Source organism: Eimeria necatrix, genomic scaffold (genome assembly GCF_000499385.1).
Source record: "Eimeria necatrix Houghton genomic scaffold, Enh_scaff348, whole genome shotgun sequence".
NCBI classification, from domain to species: domain Eukaryota; phylum Apicomplexa; class Conoidasida; order Eucoccidiorida; family Eimeriidae; genus Eimeria; species Eimeria necatrix.
This window is the reverse complement of record NW_013653994.1, coordinates 1-17,500: the sequence shown is the minus strand read 5'-3', so window position 1 is coordinate 17,500 and position 17,500 is coordinate 1. Positions and strand designations below refer to the sequence as shown.

General features: G+C 60.6%; 3 protein-coding genes across 3 annotated transcripts in view; 2 read left to right on the top strand and 1 right to left on the bottom strand.

Moving 5' to 3' along the window:
* The window catches only part of ENH_00045850 (hypothetical protein, conserved), a gene marked incomplete at both ends in the record, with an annotated part of 7,859 nt that extends 3,850 nt beyond the window's left edge, over positions 1-4,009 (bottom strand). The window contains 10 exon segments of the mRNA XM_013580985.1: positions 51-427; positions 710-907; positions 1,082-1,204; positions 1,509-1,658; positions 1,874-1,975; positions 2,380-2,439; positions 2,718-2,816; positions 3,074-3,298; positions 3,304-3,412; positions 3,429-4,009. Coding sequence (XP_013436439.1) covers positions 51-427; positions 710-907; positions 1,082-1,204; positions 1,509-1,658; positions 1,874-1,975; positions 2,380-2,439; positions 2,718-2,816; positions 3,074-3,298; positions 3,304-3,412; positions 3,429-4,009 — 2,024 coding nt within the window.
* A 1,105-nt stretch (positions 4,010-5,114) lies between these two features.
* ENH_00045840 (hypothetical protein, conserved) lies at positions 5,115-6,303 on the top strand (the record flags this gene model as incomplete). The annotated part of the gene is made up of 2 exons (XM_013580984.1): positions 5,115-5,360; positions 5,680-6,303. 2 exons carry the CDS (start codon positions 5,115-5,117, stop codon positions 6,301-6,303), a joined length of 870 nt encoding a protein of 289 aa, XP_013436438.1.
* A 2,146-nt stretch (positions 6,304-8,449) lies between these two features.
* On the top strand, positions 8,450-17,441 carry ENH_00045830 (hypothetical protein; the record flags this gene model as incomplete). The annotated part of the gene is made up of 8 exons (XM_013580983.1): positions 8,450-10,001; positions 10,473-10,768; positions 10,928-11,023; positions 11,524-12,305; positions 12,661-15,366; positions 15,759-15,907; positions 16,435-16,910; positions 17,265-17,441. Coding segments are annotated over 8 exons (6,234 nt in total), but the record flags the coding sequence as incomplete, so codon positions are not given.
* Between the last annotated feature and the right edge of the window lie 59 nt (positions 17,442-17,500).

The following is a 17,500-nucleotide window of genomic DNA, read 5'->3' as shown; positions in this document are numbered from 1 at the left end:
AAACAAATTATAAATTTAATTTGTTTATTTATTTTGCTGCTGCTTCTTACCCCTCCAGCAGCAAAGGGCCCTGCGTGCGGGCGCTGAGCTGCTGCAGCAGCTGCTGCGGCAGGCACAGCTGCAGCAGCTCGCAGCGCTGCTGCTGCTGCTGCCGCAGCAGCAGCTGCTGTCGCAGCAGCAGCAGCAGCTCGTGGTTCCGCAGCAGCTGCTGCTCCTTGACAGTTGCGTCGTGTGTCTCGTCTGCTGCAGCATCTGCAGCAGCAGAGGATGGCTCTCCTGCTGCTGCTGCTGCTGCTGCTGCTGCTGCTGCTGCTCCTGTGTGCAGCATGAAGACACGCTGCCAGCGGGGCACTGCTACCTGCTGCAGCTGCTGCAGCTGCTGCTGCTGCTGCTGCAGCTTCTCCCGCAGCGCCTCTTCTGTGCTGCGCTGCAGCAGCAAACAACAAACACAAACAGCAGCAGCGGGAAATCAAAGAGGGAGTGCCACTAGCTGCAGCAAATGCAGCAGCAGCAGCAGCAGCAATAGCAGCAGCAGCAGCAGCAAAGACGAATAAGGGACAGCTGCAAAGCAGCAAACGCCAGTGAGACAGTTTGAGAGACAGCAGCAAATACATCCAAACATCGGCAGCAACAGCCGCAGCCGCAGTTGCTGCTGCTGCTGTCGCTGCTGCTGCTGCTGCTGCTGCTGCTGCTGCTTTTTGCTGCTGACACTTGTAGCTTGCTGCTCTTTGTAAAGTTTGCTGATGCGCTGGAAGGCCGAGTGGTAGATAGAGCGTTGCTTAGAGACCTCACGCAGCTGCTGCTGTTGTTGCTGCTGCTGCTGCAGCAGCTGCTGCAGCAGGAGCTGCTGCTGCTGCTGCTGCTCCTCCAACTCCTGCAGCAAGCTCTGGTCCTCTGCTGCTGCTGCCTGCAACAGGAACAGCAGCAGCAAACGAAAATAAAGGATATAAAGACACAAAAAATAAAATGAAAAAAAAAGAAAAATAAAATGAAATGAAAGTCCCAAGACAACGCAGCTGCAGCAGCAAAAATGCTGCAGCAGCAAAAATGAAACAGAGACAAAAGGGAAAAAAAGACCTACGTGGAGTCTCTCTATTTGCTGCTGCTGCTCAGCGACTTGCTGCTGCAGCATTGCTGCTTCTGCTGCTGCTTTGTGTCTCTCTTCATGTGCAGAGACCAGCAGCTGCTTCAGCTGCTGCGCTCCCTGCAGCCACGCAGCAGCAGCAGCAACAAACCGAACCATGTGCGCTGCTCCTGCTGCTGCAGCTGCTGCTGCAGCTGCTGCTGCTGCTGCTGCTGCAGCTGCTGCTGCAGCTGCTGCTCGCTCAGTGTCGCTGCCGCTGCTGGAGTTGCTGCAGCAGAGCGGCTAACGGGCGAGTCCAGCAGCAGCAGCAGCAGCAGCAGCAGCAGGGGCAGCAGCGACAGCAGGACGAAAGGCAGAGCAGCTGCATAAGCAGCAGCAACAGCAGCAGCAGCAGCAGCAGCAGCAGCAGCAGCATGATGCCTACTTTTTCGAATTCCTTTGCCTCTGTCTTTTTCAGCTGCTGCAGCTGCTGCTGCATGATCTGCTGCTGCTGCTTCAGAGCAGCAGCTTCTCGTGTCTGCTGCTCCGCTAGCTGCTGCTGCAGCTGCGCCACCTCAAGCTCTCTGTCTGTCAGCTGTAAACAACGAAGAAACCTCAAAACCCTAAACCCTAAACCCTAAACCCTAAACCCTAAACGCTAAATCCTAAACCCTAAACCCTAAACCCTAAACCCTAATTCTCCAGCCCGCTGCACTGTCACCCAAACCCTGCGCGCTGCGCTCCAGCGAGTCCCCCTTAAACCCTAAACCCTAAACCCTAAACCCTAAACCCTAAACCCTAAACCCTGACTTGTAGTTCCAGCTGCAGCTTGACGTCCTCAGCCCTCGCCCTTTCCTTTTCGAGGCTTTCCAGCGCCAACTCCTTTTCCACAGCAGCAGCTTCTATTGCCTCCTGCAGCAGCAGCAGCAGCAGCAGCAGCAGCAGCAGCAGCAGCAGCAACACAGCAGCAGCTACAGTTGCGCCAGCTTCAGCAGTAGCCGCAGCAGCTTAGCAGCAGCAACAACGTAGCCGCAGAAGCGAAAATGCAGCAGCAGCAGCAGCAGCAGCAGCCGCAGTAGTTGCAGCAGCTGCAGCTGGAGCAGCAGCAGCAGCAGCAGCAGCAGCAGCAGCAGCAGTCGCAGTAGCAGCAACGGCAGTAGCAGCTGGACGGCAGCAGCAGCAGCGGCTGCTGCTACTGCTGCTCCTATCCCCCCGCTGCAGCTGCGCAGCGAAGGCCCGCCCCGTCCAGTAGCGAGGGTTTAGGGTTTAGGGTTTAGGGTTTAGGGTTTAGGGTTTAGGGTTTAGAGATTTCTTGCCTCTAGTTCTGCGGCCTCATCCCTGAGCCTTTGCAGCTGGACTTCGAGCTCATCTCGTTCCTAAATCCCACACACAAAAGCAGCAGCAGCAGCAGCAGCAGCAGCTGCTGCTGCCAACAGAATAGAACGTGCAGCAGCAGCAGCAGCAGCAGCAGCGGAAGGAGCGGCAACTGCAAGGCTGCAGCAGCAGCGGCGTCAGCAGCAGCACCCGCTACGTAGCAGCAGCAGTGAAGGCGTCTGCAGCAGCAGCAGGAGCAGCAGAACCACATGCAGCAGCAGAGCCATATGCAGCAGCAGCAGCAGCAGCAGCAGCAGCAGCAGCAGCAGCAAAGGCGCACTCTTCTAAGACTCTCCATTTCAGATGTCTCCTCTAGGCCTCGGTCTCTAGACAGTTCTGCTGCTCTCAGTCGCGCAATTTCGGCTTCGGCTTCCTCCAGCTGCAGCAGCAGCAGCAGCAGCAGCAGCAGCAGTAGCAGCAGCAGCAGCAGTAGCAGCAGCAGCAGCAACGGCAACGGCGATGCCACAGCAGCACAAGCGGTGGCACCCCAGTGGCAGCAGCAGCAAGACTCTCAGGAGGCGCACACATCAAGAAGGAGCAGCAGCAGCCGCAGCAGCAACAGCAGAAGCAACAGCAGCAGCAGCAGCAGCAGCAGCAGCAGCAGCAGCAGCAGCAGCAGCAGCAGCAAATTCAAACCTTTTTATTCAGCTCTAGGTGAGCAACCCTTGCTGCTTCTGCTCCTGCTGCCAGCAAGCGGCTGCTGCCAATGCCATCGTGGGCCCCCAGCAAGCTTCTGCCTGCTGCTGCTGCTGCTGCTGCTGCTGCTGGTGCTGCTGCTGCTTCTGTTGCTGCTGCGCCCTTCGGCGGGTTACCTGCTGCAGCAGGTGCTGCTGCTGGTGAGTCAGAGTCTGCTGCTGCTGCGGTTACGCGGAAAGAAGGTGCCTTCGCTGCTGCTGCTGCTGCTGCTGCTGCTGCTGGCTGAGCTTCTGTGTCTTCGGATGCTGCTGCTGCTGCTGCTGCCTCAGCAGCAGCAGCTGCTTCACGAGCAGACAACTGCTCTGCTGCTGCTGCTTCCGCCGCAGCCCTTTCTGCTGCTGCCTTCTCATCTGCTTCTTCTTTTGCTGCTGCTTCAGCTTCTGCTGCTGCAGCATTTTCTGCTGCGGCTGCTGCTGCTTTTTCTGCTGCGGCAGCTGCTGCTGCCTTTTCTGCTGCGGCAGCTGCTGCTGCTTTTTCTGCTGCAGCAGCTGCTGCTGCTTTTTCTGCTGCGGCAGCTGCTGCTGCTTTCTCTGCTGCTTCATCTACTTTAGCTTGTCCATCAACTGCTGCTGCTGCTGCTGCTGCTGCTGCTGCGTCTGGTTGTTCTGCTGCGAGGTCATTTGTTGCAGCAGCAGTGTCTGCAGCAGCAGCAGCTTCCTGCTGCTGCTGCTGCGCAGCGGCCTTCGCGTCGTCCGCTGCTGCTGCGCCAGCTGCAGCAGCAGCTTCTTGCTGCTGCTGCTCCTCCAGCAGCTTTGCTTCTTCTGCTGCTGCAGCATCAGCAGCTCTTGTCTCATCATCTGAATAGAATTCATCTTTTTCAGGGTCTAGTTTGTAGTAGCGGTTGCTGCCTTCGTCCCAGTAAAGGTCCTCACTCATCTTGCTGCTGCTGCTGCTGCTGCTGCTGCTGCTGCTGCTGCTAGTCCTGCTGCTGCTTGTGCTGCTGCTCCTGCCGCTGCTGCTGCTGCTGCGCGCGCGGGGCTGAGGCGCTTACATCTAGGGGGAGATAAGCCGTTGCTGCTGCTGCTTCGAAGGCGGCGGCGCCCGCTTAGTGAGCAGCAGCTGCTGCTGCTGCTGCTGCTGCTGCAGTGGACTCAGCCAGTGGTCTGCACACAAAGGCTGCCGCAGCTGCTGCTGCTGCTGCTGCTGCTCCTTCTTTCAGTGTCAACTGCAGCTGCATAAAATTGCTGCCTGCTGCTGCGTCTGCTGCCAGGTGTTCTTCTGCCGTTGCTGCGGAATTGCCGCTGCAGTTGCTGCCGACGCTGCTGCTGCTGCTGCTGCTGCTGCTGCTGCTGCCATCTGGAGCGCCTTACTAGCAGCAGCTGTTGCTGCTCCAGCTGCTATATATTCTCTAATATTAGTAGAAATTTGCTTCTTTGAATTTGCTGCTCCTGGTCCTGAGGAACGCCTCGCGGTCCGCTGCTGCTGGCGCTGCTGCTGCTGCTGCTGCTGCTGCTGCTGCTGCGGGAGCTGCATGTGCAGCGCACATTTGTTTGCTGCTGCAGCAGCAACTGGCTAGTAAAAAAGGAACCAAATGAAATGAGCTAAATTTAGCTGCTGCAACTATGCCGTTGCTGCTGCTGCTGATTTAATGCGCGGCAAGTTGGCTCACTGTTGCTGCTGCCCCTGCTGCTGCTGCTCTTGCGGCTCCCGCTGCTGCTGCTGCTGTCCCTGGCAGCAGCAGCAGCAGCAGCAGCAGCGCTTCCTTCCCAGTGCACAACTTCTCATTTATTCCTTTTATAATCTTTGTGTTTTATGCTCTTACTAATTGCCGCTGCTGTTTCGACAACAGCAGCAGCAGCAGCAGCAGCAGCAAATAAACAGGTCTTGCTGCTGGGGCCCCCAAGTGCAATCGACTTGCGTCTGGGGGCCCTCAGGGTCCGTCAGCAAAGATCCGGTCTTAGCAGCAGCAGCAGCAGCAGCAGCAGCAAGAGCAGCAACACCAACAGCAGCAGCAACTGCAGCAGCACTAGAAGCAGCCGAAATGCATCGGAGCAGCAGCGGTCCGCTGCTGCCGGCCAAGCGGAAAGCGCCTCCAGACGAGCAGCAGCAGCAACAGCAGCAGCAGCAGCAGCAGCAAGCACAGGAGCAGCAGCAGCAGCTGGCACTGCCTGTGGGGTCCTTAGAGACGCACCATCTCTACAGGCAATTGTTCCCGCTGCAGCAGCAGCAGCAGCAGCAGCAGCAGCAGCAGCGCACAGATCTTCAAGTCGTGCAGAGTCTGCTCGAGGTGACATACTCAACAGAAACGCTGCTATTTCTGCTGCTGCTGCTGCTGCTGCTGCAGTTGCTGCTGCTGCAGTTGCTGCTGTTGCCTCTGCTGCTTTCCTTGCTGTCCACGCTGCTGCGTTTGCTGCTGCACCTCCACCTCGCAGGCTCGCCTTAGCTGTTGCCGCTGCTGCTGCGCTTTCTGCTGCTGCTGCTGCTGCTGCTGCTGCGGCAGCGCTTGCTGCTGCTGCCTAACTATGCTGGGCCTGGTCTCTGGCTGCTTCCTTATGCCTTTCGTGCTGCTGCTGTCTCTGCTGCTGCTGCTGCTGCTGCTGCTGCAGCTATGTCCGCTGCGGGTGTCTGCAGCAGAACTGGTCACTGAGAAGCTGGGGCCCCGCGCTCTGCGCCTGGACGACAGCAGGAAGCAGCAGCAGAAGCGGCAGCAGCAGCAGCAGCAGCAGCAGCAGCAGCAGAAGCGGCAGCAGCAGCTCAAGCTGTCCCGCACGAAGGCCAAACGCCTTGGCCTTTTCGATGTTGCTGCAGACTTCGGGTGCAGCAGCAGCAGCAGAAGCCGCCGCAAGCAGCAGCAGCAGCAGCAGCAGCAGCTGCAGCTGCAGCAGCAGCAGCAGCAGCAGCAAAATTGTCTAGGGCTGCAGGACTTGCTGCCGCTGTTTCAGCTGTGGCAGCAGTACGCGCTGTCCGTTTGCGGCGTGGAGTCCTCAGCAGCAGCAGCAGCAGCAGCAGCTGGCAGCAGCAGCAGCAGCAGCAGCAGCAAGAGGAAGCAAAAGGGGGGGCCCCCGGGGGGCCCCCAGGGGGCCCCCAAAATGCATGCATTCAGCAGATGTGCTGCAGCAGCACAAATGGACCTTCATGGGGCTTGGGTGTCTGTACACCGCAGCCGCTGCCCCTCGCTGTGCAATCTCGCGGGCTTAGTGGTGCTGGACACGCAGCAGGTGAGGGTTTAGGGTTTAGGGTTTAGGGTTTAGGGTTTAGGGTTTAGGGTTTGGGGTTTGGGGTTTGGGGTTAGGCGGAGTGGCGCGCGCCTGCTGCTGCTGCTGCTGCTGCTGCTGCTGCTGCTGCTGGTCTGGTTGCTGCTGGTGTCGCTGCCGCTGCTGCTGCCGACCCGCGCCCCGCACCAGCTGCTGCAGCGCGTGCTGCTGCTGCTGCTGCTGCTGCTGCTGCTGCAGTGTTTGCTGCTGCTGTGCGCGGACGGCGTGCTGCGGCGCGTGCCCAAAGCTGCTGCAGTCTTTTTGCTGCTGCTGCTCGACGGCTCTTCCTTTTACCTCCAGGGGCCCCAACTGCAGCACAACCCAGCAGCAAGAAGCAAACACAAACTCAAACGCAAACCCACTATTCTCCTCTAAACTTCTACCCACAAGGGCCCCCGGGGGCCCCCAGGGGCCCCCCAGGGGCCCCCCAGGGGCTCCCAAAGGGCCCCACAGGGGCCCCACAGGGGCCCCCACAAGGTTCCCGCAGGGGCCCCCGCAGGGGCCCCCTCTATAGAGTCAGGGCGCCATCTGGGAGCCCCTTTGGGGGCTTTTCCAGGGGTTATGAGGCCCCCTATGGGGCCCCCCTATGGGGCCCCCCTATGGGGGCCCTTATGGGGCCCCCTATGGGGGCCCCCATGGGACCCCTCAGAGGGGCCCTTGAAGCTAAGTGGCTCAGCTGGGGGTCCCAGGGGCCCCAGGGGGCCCCCGAACCTCCTGGGGCCCCACGCCTAGGGGCCTCTGAGGGGCCCTTGAGGGGCCCCTGACCCTGAGAGGCCCCTAAGGGGCCCTGAGGGGCCCCTAAGGGGCCCCTGGAAGGCCCCTGAGGGGCCCCTGGAAGGCCCCTGAGGGGCCCCTGAGGGGCCCCTTAGGGGCCCCTGGAAGGCCCCTGAGGGGCCCCTGAGGGGCCCCTTAGGGGCCCCTTGTGCATTTTATTGCAGCATGCAAAGAAACTGGGGGTAGGGGGCCCCCTACCCTTGGGGTTTATTTTGTTTGAGAAAAGACCAAAAAGGAAAATAAATAAATAAATAAATAAATAAATAAATAAATAATAAATAAATAAATAAATAAATTATTTATTTATTTATTTAATATGAAGTCAAATTCGCAGACTTTCGCGCACTTCGGGGCTAAGAGCTCCCTGCTGCTGGGGGCCCCCCTGCTGCTGGGGGGCCCCCTGCTGCTGGGGGGCCCCCTGCTGCTGGGGGCCCCCTGCAGCAGGGGGGGCCCCTGCTGCTATGGGGCCCCCGCTGGCTTTTAGTTCGCTGGGTTTCTGTCGCTACTTAGGGGCCCCAGGGGGCCCCTGGGGGCCCTTTAACTGTTAGGGGCCCCTAGTGATTCTTATGGGGCCCCTTACTGGGTACTGGGGGCCCCCTTGGGGCCCCCAGTGGTGCTTAAGGGCCTCTTTCTGGGTACTGGGGGCCCCCCCTTTGGGACACCAGGGGGCCCCTGGGGCCCCCCAGGTGGCTCTAATGGAAAGGAGAGAGACGACTAGCCGTTACGGGTTAGGAGATAGGGTTTAGGGTTTAGGGTTTAGGGTTTGGGGTTTAGGATTTAGAGTTTGGGGTTTAGGGTTTAGGATTTAGGGTTTAGGATTTAGAGTCTGAAGTGTACCGTGTTTACTGTGTCGGTCGCCCAGTTTTGACTTTAGAGCTTCGGGTCTGGGATTTAGGGTTTAGGGTTTGGGGTTTATAGAGCGCTAATTTAGGGTTTAGGGTTTAGGATTTGGGGCCCAGGCACTAGGGTTTAGGGTTTAGGGTTTGTGCGTAAGGCGCGAAGACCTAGGGTTTAGAGGGTTTAGAGTCTAGGCTTTGTGAGCTTCACAATGTGATAGAGGAAAAGGCTCTAGAATTTAAGTTTTAGGGTTTAGGGTTTAGGGTTTAGGGTTTAGGGTTTAGGGTTTAGTTGCTTCTGCGGAGTCGCACAAACTCTTGCTGTCGCCCGGGGGCCCCCAGCAGTACCCAGGGGCCCCCTAGCTGGCTAAGGGGCCCCCAGCAGCAGCTGCGTGCACATGTTGCTTAATTGCTGCAGCAGCAACTCGTATTTAAATAATTAGTGCTCATTTAGAAGGGTTTAGGGTTTAGGGTTTAGGGTTTAGGGTTTAGGCCTAAGGGTTTAGGGCCCAATGGATTCGGGGGGGCCCCCTCTGCCGTGCGGAGGCCTGCGCTGGCGGCTGCTGCAGGCGTTAGAGCCTGCTGCTGCTCTCGAGCTGCAGCAGCAGCAACAGCAGCAGCAGCAGCAGCAGCAGCAGCAGCAAGGCTGCCCCGGAGACTCCTACAGACTCCTACCGCGAATCGCGCCCGACGAATTTAGCAGCAGCAGCAGCAGCAGCAGCAGCAACAGCGATTTCCCCGGCAGCAGCAGCGGCAGCAGCAGCAGTTTTCCGAGCAGCAGCAGCGGCAGCAGCAGCAGCAGATTCAGCGGCTCGAGCGCCAGCAGCACGACACACGCAAGCAGCAGCAGCAGCAGCAGCAGCAGCAGCAGCAGCGCAGCAGCAGCAGCTCCCGCAGCTGGCCCTCAAATTCCTGTGGGGCCCTGGCGCTTCTCCGAGTCGACAGCAGCAGCAGTGCTGCAGCTGCTGCAGCAGCAGCAGCAGCAGGGCCCCGTGCTGCTGCTGCAGCAGCGGGGCCTCGACTCGCTGCTCTCCGAGGGCATTTCCTCTGTCTCTACACTCTTTTGCTGCCCCCACAGCAGCTGCTGCTTAGCTGCTCACTGTGGGGCCCCAGCAGCAGCAGCAGCAGCAGCAGCAGCACTCCAGACCCTCCCGAGCCCTCCGGGCTGGCAGGCGCCCCCGGGCCTCCTGGGGGGCCCCCCGGGGGCCCCCCGGGGGGGCCCCCCGGAAGGGCCCCCGGGGAGGGGCCCCCAGGGGGCCCCCCGGGGGGGGCCCCCGGAAGGGGCCCCGGGGGGGGGCCCCCAGGGGGCCCCCCGGGGGGGCCCCCCGGAAGGGGCCCCGGGGGGGGGCCCCCAGGGGGCCCCCCTGCCCGTTTTGCTGCAGCTGTTTGCAGGGTTTTGCTGCAGTGTTGCTGAAGTGCTGCCAGCAGGTCATGACTTGGGGGCCTCTGTTGCGCTGCTGTACGAGCTGCTGACAGCACAGGGGGGGGCCCCCCCCTGTCCGCCAGACCCGCAGGGGCCCCCCGCAGCAGCAGCAGCAGCAGCAGCAGCAGCAGCAGCAGCAGCAGCAGCAGCGCTGGAGACCGTGGGGGAGCTGCTGCCGGCCCTGGGGCCCATAGAAGCCACGCGGCTGATTTGCTGCGCCCGGCGGCTGGCAGCAGCAGACAAGCAGCTGTTCCCTGCAGCGGTGCTGCAGCAGCAGCAGCAGCAGCAGCAGCAGCTGCAGCAGCAGCAGCAGAAGCAGCGCGAGCAGAACCAGCGGCACGAGCAGCAGCAGCAGCAGCAGCAGCAGCAGCAGCAGCAGCAGCAGCAGCACACCCACCCCTCGGGGGGCCCCCCAGGACCCAGGGGGCCCCCCGTCTTCCTCTCGCAGCAAACTGCTGCTGAGTACTTTAGGGCCCACGGGGTCACTTCCAGGGGGGCCCCCCTGGAGGCCCTGCTGCTGGGGGCCCCCTTGGACTTGGGGGCCCCTGGGGGCCCCCCGGAAGCTGGCGGGAGTGCAGCAGCAGAGCTGCAGCAGACCCTGCAGCAGCTGCTGCAGCAGGGCAGCAGCCAACCTGCAGCAGGTGAGTCTTTTGTCTTTTAAAAGAAAGACAAGAGCGAAAACGAGAGCAGCAGGGGACAGCAGCAAGAGATCTTTGCTGCTGCTGCTGCTGCTGCTGCTGCTGCTGCTGTGTGCTGCAGCTGCCGACAGCTCCGCTGCAGTTACCCGCGTGCTGCCCCCGGCAAAGGAGGGGAAGCCTCGCGCAACAGCAGCAGAACGTCCTGCTGCTGCTGCTGCTGCTGCTGCTGCTGCTGCTGTCCCCAGGGTCACCTTGCCGGGCCTGGGCAGCCTGCTGCAGCAGCAGCTGCAGCAGCAGCAAGAAGAGAGAGAGGGCCTCCCGTGGCTGCACCGCCTTTGCTGGGAGATTGTGGGGGGCCCTGCTGCTGCTGTTTGCTGCTTTTATATCTTTTTAATTCTTCTTTTTCTTTTTCTTTATTTTAATTTGTTTTATTTTTATTTTTCTCTTTTGGATTTGCTGCGCTGCTGCGCTCAGAGCTGCTGGCAGCAGTTCTGGGGGCTCTTGCTGCTGCTCACGAGGACGCAGCCAACGCAGCAGCAGCAGCAGCAGCAGACCCTGATGCAGCAGCAGAAGCAGCAACAGCAGCAGCAACTGAGAGTCTGCTGCAGCTGCTGGGGCCTACTCGTGTTGCTGATGCCCACAGGATAGCAGCAAGAGGAGCAGCACTAATTGACGCTGCAGCAAGGCTGCAGATGTCTACAGAGCAGCAGCAGCAGCAGCAGCAGCAGCAGAAGCAGCAAAGAACAGGGCCCACACTCATTGGAGCCTCCGTGCGTCCTGCTGCTGCTGCTGCTGCTGCTGCAGCAGCAACTGCCGCTGCTCTCTCGCGACTTGGAGCTGCAGGCATGTCTAAGCAGCGCCTCGAGAGACCAATACATTCTACTACGTTGCTGCTGCTGCTGCTGCTGCTGCTGCTGCTGCTGCTGCAGGTGAAGTTTGTTTCCGGCAAAAACCGAAAAGGCGGGGGAGAGCCGGGGGCCCCCCGGGGCCTCTTAAGGGCCCTTGCTGACGCAGGGTACTTCAAGGTGCCCAAGCCAGTAACGCCGCGTCCGTCTGCTGCTGCTGCTGCTGCTGCTGCTGGGGATCTTGCTGCTGCTGCTGCTGCTGCTGCTGGGGATCTTGCTGCTGCTGCTGCTGGGGCTGCTGGGGATCTTGCTGCTGCTGCTGCTGCTGGGGATCTTGCTGCTGCTGCTGCTGGGGCTGCTGGGGATCTTGCTGCTGCTGCTCCTGCTGCTGGGGATCTTGCTGCTGCTGCTGCTGGGGATCTTGCTGGGGCTGCTGGGGATGTTGCTGCTGCTGCTGGGGCTGCTGGGGATCTTTTTGCTGCTGCTGCTACTACTACCACCACTGCTGCTGCTGTTACTACCGCTCCTGCAACTGCTGCTGCACTGCTGCTACTACTGCTGCTGCTGCCACCACTACTACACTACCACTGCCGCTGCTGCTGCAGCTGCCACTACTGCTATTGCTGCAAGCGCCTCTACAACTGCTGCTGCTGCTGCTGCTGCTGCTGCTGCTGCTGCAGGTGGACGAGTCGCAGCTGGTGCCGATAGCTGCGTTGCCGTCGTGGGCGCAGGTGGCGTTCCGGGGTGTACGTACACTGAACGCGCGGCAGAGCGCAGTGTTTGCTGCTGCTTTTTTGTCTCCTTTTTCTTTTTTGGTTTGCGCCCCCACAGGCAGCGGCAAAACCAACATCGCTTTGCTCGCGCTGCTGCAGCAGCTCCACGAACACCGCCACCTCGCCCCAGCCAGCAGCAGCAGCCGCAGCAGCAGCAGCAGCAGCAGCCGCAGCAGCAGCAGCAGCAGCAGCAGCAGCAGCAGCAGCAGCAGCGGGGAGTTCGCGTGTCCTGCTGCGAAGCACTTCAAGGCAGTGTACATCGCGCCGCTGAAGTCCTTAGCAGCAGAAGTGACGGGGAAGCTGCGGGCAGCGCTGGGGCCGCTGGGAGTTGCTGTTGCAGAAGCTTCTGGAGATGTTTGTTTGTCGAAAAAAGAAATAGAAGAAACTCATTTGTTTGTTGCAGTTCCCGAGAAACTGGACATTCTCACGCGCAACATGAGTGCCTGGGCGGAGCCAGACCCCTGCAGCAGCAGCAGCAGCAGCAGCAGCAGCAGCAGCAGCAGCAGCAGCAGCAGCAGCAGCAGCAGCTTGTTGGACGCGATCAAGTGCGTCGTTATTGATGAAGTTCATCTTTTAAATGAACCTCGAGGGCCGGTCATTGAGGCGCTCGTCGCTCGGCTGTTGAGACACTCCGAAAGGACTCAACGCAGAGTCCGCCTCGTCGGCATTTCCGCCACTCTCCCCAACTGGTAACTAGGGTTTAGGGTTTAGGGTTTAGGGTTTAGGGTTTAGGGTTTGGGGCTGGGCGCTGGGGGCTCGGCTTCGCAGCGAGCGTTTGGGGCTGGCCGATCGGGATTTGAGCCCAGCGATATTCTGAGACCTGCGGCTTAGGGTTTAGGGTTTAGGGTTTAGGGTTTAGGGTTTGGGGTTTGGGGTTTAGGGTTTAGGGCTAAGGGTGTAGGGTCCAGGGTCCAAAGTCTGGGGTTTAGCGTTTAGAATTTGGAGTTCAGCGTTCAGATTTAATGCCCACGGTTTCGGGACCAGCGTTTAGGGTTTAGGGTTTAGGGTTTAGGGTTTAGGGTTTAGGGTTTAGGGTTTGTGCAGGGAGGAGGTGGCTCGTTTTTTGCTGGTTTCCCCGGAACACGCCTTTTACTTCGGGCCGGAGACGCGGCCAGTGCCGCTGCAGCAAACCTTCATCGGCCTCAAAGATGTGGGGCGCAGCAAGCAGCAGCAGCAGCAAGCTTTTGATGCTGCAGCATTTGCTGCAGTGCTGTCAGCAGTGCAGCGGGGGCACCAGGCGATGGTGTTTGTGCATTCGCGGCAGGGGACTGTGGCAGCAGCAGAAGCGTTTGCTGCACTTGCTGCTGCTGCGGGGCAGCAGCAGCTGTTTGCTGCTGCTGCAGCGCACCCCACGCCGCAGCAGCAGCAGCTGCTGCAGCAGCTGCTGCAGCGCTCCCGCTACCAAGAACTCAAAACCCTAGCAGCAAAAGGGTTTGGAGTCCATCATGCAGGAATGCTGAAGACAGATCGAAAACTTTCTGAACAACTTTTTATTTCCAAAGTTTTTAAAGTTTTGTGCTGCACTTCGACTTTGGCTTGGGGGGTGAACTTGCCTGCGCGCTGCGTGGTGATCCGCGGCACGCAGGTGCCCGCAGCAGCAGCAGCAGCAGCAGCGGGAGGCGCAGCAGCAGCAGCAGCAGCAGCAGCAGACTTGGGGCCCCTCGACGTGGCTCAAATTTTCGGCAGAGCCGGGAGGCCCCAGTTCGACTCCATGGGCGAAGCTGTGCTGCTCACGGAGTACAGCAAACTCACCAAATATGTCCGTCTTGCTGCTGCTGCACTTCCCGTGGACTCGCAGCTGCTGCAGCAGCTGCCTAATGCCTTAAACGCTGAAGTGGCTCTCGGCACTGTTGCTTCTTTGCAAGACGCAGCAGACTGGCTGCGCTACACTTTCCTCTTCGTCCGCATGCAGGCCCACCCGGAGCTTTACGGGGGCCCCCCGGCCTGGGGGGCCCCCTGGGGGGCCCCCGGGGGGGCCCCCGGGGGGGCCCCCGGGGCCCCGGGGGGCCCCCGGGGGCCCCCGGGGGCCCCCGAAGACCCCTCTTTGCTGCGGCTGCGGCTGGCCCTGGTGGAAGCAGCAGCAAAGACTCTGAACAGATGCAGGCTGGTCCGTTTTCACCGGAGAGCCGGGCGACTGGACTCGACGGACTTGGGAAGAATGGCAGCAAAGTTTTATTTGGATTTCGAAACAGCAGAAAAGTTCGCGCTGCGGCTCTCGGAGGGGCCCCTGACTGCTGCTGCAGTGCTGCGGACTTTGGCGGAGGCGAAGGACTTCGAGGGGCTGCGGGTGCGCCGCGAGGAGCAGGAGGAGCTGGACCTGCTGCGCTGCAGCAGCAGCAGCAGCAGCAGCAGCAGCAGGAAGGGGCGGGGCTGCTGCCGCATTCCCTGGAAGGGGGACCCCGACAGCACGGAAGCCAAAGTCTTCACGCTGCTGCAGGTGCTGCTGTCGGGGGCCCCCCTTTGCTGCTCCTCTCTTGCTGCTGATGCTCACTATGTGTTTATGAACTGCGGGCGGCTGGCGCGGGCGCTGCTGGCAGCAGCTTTGGCGGAGAGCAGCAGCAGCAGCAGCAGCAGCAGCGAAGACGCGGAGCTGCTGCTGCAGTGGTGCAAAGCCTTCGAAAGAGGCTTCTGGCCAGACTCTTGCGTGCTGCGGCACTTCTGCGCGCTGGACTGCTTCTCGCGGGACCCGCAGCAGCGGCGGCGCGCGCAGCAGCAGCTGCAGCAGCACGGCAGCAGCAGCAGCAGCAGCAGCAGCAGCAGGAGCAGCAGGAAGTTCGAACTCAGGACCCAGGCCGTCGACAAAATAGAAAAACTCCGCTTTTCGCAAGAAAGGCTGCTGGCCTTAACTGCTGCTGAACTGGGGGCCATCTGCAGCAGCAAAGCGGACGGCCAAGACGCCTACTGGGCGCTGCGGCGGGTGCCGTTTGTTGCTGCTGCTGTGTCTGTTGCTGCTCTCGGCAGCAGCATCATTCGCGTCACTTTGCTGCTGCAGTTTGCTGCTGGCTTCCAGTGGACTGCAGCAATCCACGGCGGCGGCGAGCTGTTTCACTTGTGGCTGTCGGAGGCGCGCAGCGGGCTGCTGCTGCACCAAGACACCGTGCTGCTGCAGCAGCAGCACGTGCTGCAGCAGCAAAAGGTGTCCTTCGCGCTGCCGCTGCAGGACCCCCTGGGCCAAACCCACTTCGTTGCTGCTGTCTTGAGTGACCGCTGGGTGGGCGTGGGGACGCATGTGCCTTTTGCTGCTTCGCAGCTGTTTTCGCCTGCTGCAGCAGCAGCAGCAGCAACGCCGCTGCTGGACGTACACCCCGTGCCCGTCGCTGCGCTGCAGCAACCCCGCTTCGAAGCTCTCTTTCCATTTTCTTTTTTTAATCCAATTCAATCTCAACTCTTCCACGTTTGTTACCACACGGACTACAACGTGCTGCTGGGGGCCCCCACGGGCAGCGGCAAGACCATAGTGGCTGAGCTCGCCATCCTGCGCTGCATCAAGCAGCAGCAGCAGCAGCAGCAGCAGCAGCAGCAGCAGCAGCAGCGGCTGCGCAACAAAGTCGTCTACATCGCCCCCCTCAAGGCCCTGGCAGCAGAAAGAGTTAAGGACTGGGAGCAGCGGCTGGGCCGGCAGCTGGGGCTGCGGGTGCTGCAGCTGACCGGCGACTCCGACGAGCCGCCAGCAGCAGCAGCAGCAGCAGCAGCAGCAGCAGCAGATGTCAATCCTGCTGCAGCAGACCTGCTCGTCTGCACCCCCGAAAAGTGGGACGGACTGTCTAGACAGTGGAGGACCCGCCCCTTCATCTCTCAAGTGGCACTTCTCATCATCGACGAGATCCACCTCCTCGGCCAGGAGAGAGGCGCGGCTCCTTTGCTGCTGCTGCTGCTGCTGCTGCTGCTGCTGCTGCTGCTGCTGCTGCTGCTGCTGTTGCTGCTCAGCTGCTGCTGCTGAACTGCTGCTGCTGCTCATCTGCTGCTGCTGCTCAGCTGCTGCTCACCTGCTGCTCGCCTGCTGCTGCTGCTCACCTGCTGATGCTGCTCGCCTGCTGCTGCTGCTCACCTGCTGCTGCTGCTGCTGCTGCTGCTGCTGCTGCTGCTGCTGCTGCAGGTCCCGTGCTGGAAGCAATAGTGAGTCGCATGCGTTTCGTCAGCAGCACTTCTGGAGTTTGCATGCGTTTTGTGGGGCTTTCCACCGCGCTGGCCAACGCGGCCGAAATTGGGGCTTGGCTGGGCATTGGCCGCGTGGGGCTTTTCAGCTTCCGCCCCGCAGTCCGCCCCGTGCCCTGCGCAGTCCACATCGCTGGTCAGCTAGCTAGCTAGCTAGCCAGCTAGCCACACAGCTAGCTAGCTCGCCAGCCAGCCACGCAGCTAGTCAGCTAGCTAGCCGGCCAGCTAGCTAAGCAGCTAGCCGTGTCGTCGCCGGTCAGCTGGCTAGCTAGCTAGCTAGCTAACCAGCTAGCTAGCTAGCCAGCTAGCCATCCAGCTAGCCAGCTAGCCAGCTAGCTGTGCGGCTAGCTAGCTGGCGATATGGCGAAGTAGCGAGATAGCGAGAGGGCTGACGAGATAGCTAGCTAGGTAGCCAGAGAGCTAGCTAGGTAGCCAGGTAGCTAGCTAGCCAGATAGCCAGATAGCTAGCTAGCCAACTGGCCAGACAGCTAGCTAGCCAGGTAGCTATCCAGATCGCCATCTAGCTAGCCAGGCGGTTAGCTAGCTAGCTAGCTGCAAAGGGTGCTAGGTAGATACACTTTAGCCAGCTTCTTAGTGAGTGGGCGCGAGGTGGGGGTTTAGGGTTTAGGGTTTAGGGTTTAGGGTTTAAGGTTTGCGCTTCAGGGTTTGCACAGAAGGCGTTCTGCCCGCGCATGGCTGCAATGAATAAGCCCACGTTTGACGCAATCTTGACGCATGCAGTGGAGTCCTGCAGCAGCAGCAGCAGCAGCAGCAGCAGCAGCAGCAGTTTCGTGCCTGGGGAGTATCAGGGAGTGTACAGCACGGTGTCTGCACCTGCTGCAGCAGCTGCAGCAGGAGGCGCTGCAGGGGCGTTGGGCGGCGCCGCTGCTGCTGCTTCGGCAGCAGCGGACCCCGCAGCAGCAGCAGCAACAGCAGCAGCAGCAACAGCAGCAGCAGCAGCAGCAGCAGCAACGCGGCTGCGGCCCGTGCTGGTCTTCGTGGCCTCGCGAAGACAAACTCGACTAACAGCTCGAGAGCTCATCGCGCTGCAGCACATGAGTGACAGCGGCATTTCTTTTCTTTGTTTGAAGACGCAGCAGCAGCAAACTGCCTACGCCAACGCCCTCAAGAAAGTCAAGGTCACAAACCCTAAACCCTAAACCCTAAACCCTAAACGCTCCGCGGCCCAGCGGCCCCACCCCCTCGCCCGCAGCGAGCGCCTGCGCGCCTAACGCTCGCGGGCCTAGGCTTGCTGCTGTGTTGCCAGTTGCTTCTGTCCCAGGGTTTAGGGTTTAGGGTTTAGGGTTTAGGGTTTAGGGTTTAGGGTTTGTGGGCTTGGGGTTGAGGCTTCAGGCCTTGGGCTTCGAGGGTTTCAGGCTCGGAGCCGAGGGCTGCGGCGTGGGCTCTCGGGGCCAGGGTTTAGGGTTTAGGGTTTAGGGTTTAGGGTTTAGGGTTTAGGGTTTGGGCGAGGGTGTGGGGTGTGGCTGCGTCAGGACCCCACACTGCGTTCCGTGCTGCTGCACGGGGTGTCTATACACCACGCGGGCCTCAGCCCCTCCGACCGCGAGGTGTCTGCGCAGCTCTTTTCTTTGGGCTGCGTTTTGGTTCTTGTGGCAACAGCAACTTTGGCCTGGGGGCTCAACTTGCCGGCCAGACTCGTCGTGATCAAGGTTAGGGTTTAGGGTTTAGGGTTTAGGGTTTAGGGTTTGGGGGGAGGGGGGAGGGGGGT